Source organism: Triticum dicoccoides, chromosome 1B (genome assembly GCF_002162155.2).
Source record: "Triticum dicoccoides isolate Atlit2015 ecotype Zavitan chromosome 1B, WEW_v2.0, whole genome shotgun sequence".
NCBI classification, from domain to species: domain Eukaryota; kingdom Viridiplantae; phylum Streptophyta; class Magnoliopsida; order Poales; family Poaceae; genus Triticum; species Triticum dicoccoides.
Genome location: NC_041381.1, coordinates 470106920 through 470113207, shown reverse-complemented (window position 1 = coordinate 470113207; position 6288 = coordinate 470106920). Strand labels below are relative to the sequence as shown.

The window sequence follows — 6288 nt, the reverse complement described above, 5'->3', positions numbered from 1 at the left end:
CTAGATTCCAATTCCCCAATCACATCGCCGTCGCGAGTTCAATTGCCACCGCTAGTAGTACGTATACTAGCATTCTGCTGTGCCCATTGCGCTGCGACGTTGATTTGTTGTTAGTTAGTAGTTAGGAATGTGCTCCGCCAATTCGCGTGGCGATTTCGGTGGGTTTTTCCGTTGGAATTTCGGGATCATTCGGCGCCAGCGTCAGCAGCGGCGACTTGTTGATTAAGGAGGGGAATGGGATTAGCGCAGAACAAAAAGGCGCGTGAGAATTCGTGCGGCCCGGTCGAGATCCGTGCCAATTTTGGTCGGATAAATCATTCCCCCTATTAGCTGCGGTCAGGGGTAATTACCCTGACCATGTCCATGTGTGAGTCGCCTTTTTTCACCTCTCCTCTGGTTTTTATACTAGGCCTGGTACACAAACAGTTGGTTAGGCCGGGTAGATAGATTGCAAGTGACGCATCCGACGCTCCACGGCGCCGTGCCATGCCGTCAGCGAAAACGACCGTCCGATCGGTGCGTGGCGACGACATGCCGCACGCACGCACAGCACCCCGCCGTACGGCGCGTCTGACACATCTCCGGCCACCTGCTCTGCTCGACACTCCGGCGGCAACGGTAAGCGGCATGTGCGCGGGCGCGCTTTTTCGTTGGATGCCAAAAGAGATGGTGAGCGGATGAGCGAGCGAGGGAGCACGACGGAGGGGGGAATCTCGCGGTGATGATGAGCGGCGAGATCATGGCGGGGGATTGATTATTTTACGGGAAACGGGCAGGCAAAAGACGGCTTTTGCAAAAGCGTTGCCCGAAAAAAGCGCACGGAACGGATGAGGCCCGAAGCGCTCGTCGGACGGACGGACGGATCGGTGCTCCCGTCGACGTCGCCGCCGATGCGGGCTGCCCCTGCCGTTTTCGTGTGCGGACTACGGTGGAGCGTAACTGGCCGTACTGCCGGTGGTCCATTTATTACTCCCGCCCGTTCCGTTTCCCTGCAGATAGACAGGAGCCGGGCACGCAATGCTCGTGCAGCATTGTCAATGCGCACCACTACTCCACTACACTTTGGTTAATTATTAATGCACCGCGAGTAGAGTAAGTTACTTGCACAAGTGGGTTAACTTAATTGGGATGGTGCGGTGACAGGAGTTCACAGCCAGTGCATTCGAATTTTTTGAATTAAAGCAAAGCAGAACAGAGAAGAGGAGAGGAATTAGTTAATGGGTTTCTAAAATATTAGGTGAGATTTGTACGTCGATTATTTATTTATATGGGGCGGGGCAGGGCAGGAAATGCGAGGGGGGCTCCACGAAGGAAGGCGCAGTGTACCCACCTCCACGTTGGGCTTGGCGACCCAGTTTTGTAGTTGGTTCCAATTAATCTGGCCGACGCCGAGTTATTGTACTGTAATGTGCCCATTCATTTATAGCCCCATAAACACCCATGTACCGGCCAGTACGCTCGCAGGACACGCAGTGCAGTGCAGAGCATTACTAATCCTCCCGCTGTTAGGCCAGATCTTAGGTCTGCTGTACCCATAAACTACTCCTAGATGAGTAGAGTACTGCTAAATTACAGTACACTAGAGTATTAGAGGAGCTGAGCACGTTACTCGTCGTTCAGAGCGTCAATAGTAAATCGGCGTGTCAGGGAACAGAATTGGAGATGCGCATAGAATAGTTGGATTCGACGGATCGGGCATGTAGATGTAGGGGCGGGGGCGTGCCTGTGCAAAAAGAATTACTTGCCTCGTGTCGGGGCCGCACTTACCATATCGATCGGGCGTTGCTAGCTTGTGTTTGTTTCTAAATCGAACTAGCCGGCGTTAAGCATGTGTCTCTCTCTTGGCGTGGAGCATGTGCAATGGGGGCAGTGTCATAAATTTTCTCTTCTTTTACGCCCACATACGGTGCCCAGTTTGGGTACTACCCCTGTATATATTTACACCTCGTGTCGTCTCCTGTCCTCTAGCGGCCAAGAGGAGCGGCAGCATGAGAGGCATGCGGATCCTTCCTTAATTGCAGAAGGCATCGTGCGATATATACGTACACTCTTGTTATTTTTTGATAGTAACGTCATGGGTATCAATTAATTTCTTTGATTGATTGATAGATTGCACGAAATAGCTGGTTGATTGAAGAAAAACGCGAAAAAAAAAAAACAGCCCCCATACGTTTCCATCTCCTAATGGACCGCCCATTTTGATGATGGGTTCCGGATATTTTCTAGGGAGCCCGGAGGAGACGCTGGGGCGCAGCATTTAGCTTAGCATGGCGACAGTGGTGTTAGGCTCTTGGCTGTGTGGGGATTCTGAAACGTTGGTGATAAGAGAGGATATATCGGCCGTGGGTTTGACTAGGACATGTAGGGACTCGGAGGAGCCGGGCGGCCACGAGCAGATCACCATAGTGCTATGCATCGTGTCCTAATCAGCCGTCCCACCGGATGATTAGTTATTCGCTGCTGGCCGCCGGTTGACGGAATGCTGCTCTCTCTCGCGCGCGGATGTGCGTCGGCGGGTACGGCATTGCTGTCAGCCGATCGGGTGATAGTGTCACGACATTGCTGTCAGCCTTCGGGTTCAGTGGTTCAGTGTTAGGAGTAGCAATGGATGCACTGCAATTATCACACTACTGGACTGAGAGAAAAATATGGATGGTTGGTAGCCGATCCAAAGCAAAAGAAAAGGAATGCACAAGTAGTGAGTGGCCCGTGGGTTTTATCTATCTATCTACACAGGTAAAGCAGAACGAAAGAAGGGAATGCATGTGATCTGGAGGTTGGGATTTTTTTTAAAATCGATTTTATAACTGTGACCACCTAGGCAAAGGCTCCAGATTTTGACCGGCAAAGGCCCTGGAACGAACTCTTTAATGAAAGGAGGCGAGGACTTATTTGGGGTGCCGCAAAAGGCCTTTGAAGAAGGCTAAAAAGGGAAAGAAGAAGGGTGGTGAGTCTAGAGACTAGGTAGGCAGTAATTACAGGGGTGGGGTACTTGCGCAACTTCTCTGTCGGTGAGTTTGCGTCCGCAGGGTTCCTGGGTTTGCACACACGGTCAAAATGGAGCAGTAGCAGTTACTATGGATTGGAAAGAAAGCTGTTGCATCATCTCAACGTTTATCCGATTACAGCACTTCATCTTGTGTACGTACTTCAAGTTTAGTCTCTGAATTACTCCCTTCGTTCGGAATTACTTGTCGCGGAAATGGATGTATTTAGACGTATTCTAGTTCTAGATACATCCATTTCCAAGACAAGTGATTCCGAACGGAGGGAGTACTAGCCTCTTGTGTGTACTCCCAAGCAACACTTGAGCGTTACTGTGTTTTGTCTAGCTGGCTGACAATGAGGATCACGTAAGAGTTGACTTGGGACGCGCAACCGGCTTGGATCTTGGAGCAACTCCATGCATGGCCAATAAACGTCTGGGAGTGGCGTTGCGTCATTCTCAGATCTCGCGTAGGTCGCGGATGGTTGGCCGTGGAATAACACCGTCCTGCGCCGGAGGCTACCGCCGCACGCAAAGGCGCCGTCGGCAGCGGAGGCCAGCTGTCCGTTCATTTGTCCCCCGTTTAAATAAAGGCCGAGGCCTGGCCAGTCAATCTCGGGGTGCGAACGAACGCGGAGATGCATGGGATGGACCATTTGCGTGCGTAGCTGGATCGGGAGGAATGCACATTCAAAAGGGGTTTGCATGCCGCTGTTTTCCATAGGCCGGTTGGTGATTGACATGCATAACCTAGCACTAGTGATGTCCTCCTAGTAGACTATGATTGATGGCCAGCTGCTGATTAGTGGTGGTAGTATAATGTGATGTCTGCCTTATGACCAGTTGGTGGCTAGTCTGCGTACTCTCAAGTGTAGACAGGTAGGGTTTATACGTACGTACGTGTTTGGAGTGTGCGTTGTACTGTATATATACTACTTGTAGGCTTGATGGAGAGCGACTGGTTGGGTCGATGTCTCGAGCTCGAGTCAGGTATAGAGAAGACGACGCTCACGGTCACATGAGCAGCACAAGTTTGGCCTTCTTCTTTGGGGAAATGCGATGCGTCTGGGAACGCCTCTGTTACGGGAACGTTTAAGGCCCCGCTCACAACTTCGGACTGCAGCTCTCAGATAATCTGATTTGCTCGCAGTAGTCTTCGGCATTGGTAAAACGGAGTTGAAAGGAACGCAGCTAATTAGTGAATCTTTTTAGTAATTGCTTTCCCAATTACAGTGTCATGTTAGGGTTCCTTGTTTAGGAGTACATTTATTGCACCTGTAAGTGAACTGATGCTGTTGCTAATATCGTGGAGCTGCGCACGTGCTTGCAGGCAAGAGCATCAAGGACTTCCAGGCGCTCCTCCACCAGGGCTACAGCGGGAAGCCGTCGGCGACGTCGTCGGCGCCGCTGCCGCTCCCACTCGCGACGCCGGCCCGGCCGTGCGTCCGGCCCGACGACCACGCCAAGGCCGCCAAGCCCAAGATGCTCATCTTCATCCGCAAGCAGAACCGGGTGATCCTCAACCTGCCGCACGTGGTCACCGCGTGCCGCCGCGCAGGTTTCGCGCCGCACGTCATGAACCTCCGACGCCAGACGCCTATGCCCGTCATCCACGCGGCGCTCGCCTCGGCCGACGCCTTGGTGGCCGTGCACGGCGCGGCGGTCACCCACTTCCTCTTCATGCGGCCCGGGACGGTGCTCCTCCAGATCGTGCCCGTGGGGCTCGACTGGGCCGCCGAGTCCTTCTACGGCAAGCCGGCGCAGCAGCTCGGGCTGGAGTACCTGGAGTACAGGGTGGCGCCCGAGGAGAGCTCGCTGGCCGCCGAGTACGGGCTCAACAGCACCGTGGTGCAGGACCCCTCCGTCATCAGCAGCCAGGGCTGGTGGGAGATGAAGAAGGTGTACATGGACCGGCAGAACGTCACGGTCAGCATCAAGAGGTTCGGCGAGCTGCTCCGGGCGGCCAAGCTGCACCTCAAGAAGAACGCCACCGCGTGCGGCGGCAAGGCCGCCGGCGCGAGCCACGCGGCGGTGAGGTAGCAAGGGGCTCCTTGAGCCCCGGATAATTAGGTGTTAAATGAATCACAGTTCACAGCCGTCAATTTCTCAGTGTTTCTTCTTCTTCTTCTTTCTTGTGTTATTTCTGGTTGGAGGCGGGGGAGGAGGGAGAGTATATCGAGTACAAAAGAGGAGATCATGTACATAGAATTGGATTGGTTGGAAGCCCCCGTGCACAGTGCTCCTACATTCGTTCAGTTCATGTTGTTGTTAGGGAAGTATAATAATTTATTCTAGGCCTCTCCTAAATCATCTTCTTTCTTGTCAAGTTCACAGCAGCAATCGCCATAGTTTTCTTTCCTGATCTCCGTGTTACTTTTCTCTTTTCATTCTTTGGGTCACCTGATGTAAAGAACAAAGCCTTGACGAGACGAGAGCCGCTTTTTCACGAGAAAGATGACGAGTCAGGGAGGAAAAGGTCGGACATGGAGACGACAGCTCTGTTCATCTGCTTCTTTTTACCACCGTGGATTCCGTGGCGCGAGCAGCACGTGGCTCATGCATCTTGTCTTTTACCTCTGACGGCATGGCAGCCGCGTGTTTCCCTCACCGACAGGTGCGCGGCAGAGGGGGCGTGAGGTGGAGCCGACGTGAATACTCACGTGGAGACACTTGTCCTCTCGCGCTGTGCTCGCCGTCGGGGTTTTACCGTGGCGCCGTTTTAGTAACCGGCACACTGATGAGTACTGAGGTTCAATGCCGGCGGGTGACCGTAGCCACGGGTAATCGGCGTTTTGATGTATTAATAGCACATATGCCCGCGCATTGTTATAATGGAGAGACAATTATCGGTTACTGGTGGTTGGGAGGCTATCATGTGGTGCCGCTTAAAAGGAAGTTATGCGTATGTTTTCATTTACAAGTACATCGAGTCTTTCGTTTAAAAAAACATCTCAGAAAAAAAATTCTCATCTTCATTAAAGAAGAAGTAAAAAAGAAGAAAAAAAACGCCGCAGCCTACCAGTGAGTGCCACTTTGCATGACCCTCCATTAAAAAATACCGGTGTTCTCATCTTCATCTAAAACAATACATTGAAAAAGTAATACACACCTTCATCTAAAAATTTTCAAAATATTTCTCACCGCGGCCAACCAACTTGCACCACCCCTCCATTTACAAAATACCAGTGGTTCTCATCTCCATCTAAAACAATACATTTTAAAAGTAATCGACACCTTATTTAAAAAAATTCAAATGATTGCTCACCACGACGAACCTACTTGCGCCATGTGGCACAACTAAT

General features: G+C 51.8%; 1 protein-coding gene across 1 annotated transcript in view; it reads left to right on the top strand.

The window, feature by feature from the left end:
• The window catches only part of LOC119350483 (beta-1,2-xylosyltransferase XYXT1-like), a 7460-nt gene extending 2112 nt beyond the window's left edge, over nt 1-5348 (top strand). Inside the window, exons 4-5 of the mRNA XM_037618299.1 lie at nt 3461-3548; nt 4299-5348. Of these exons, the coding sequence (XP_037474196.1) occupies nt 3461-3548; nt 4299-5026 (816 nt within the window). The 3' untranslated portion in view covers nt 5027-5348. The remainder of the gene's footprint in view (nt 1-3460; nt 3549-4298) is intronic.
• Nucleotides 5349-6288: the final 940 nt, after the last annotated feature.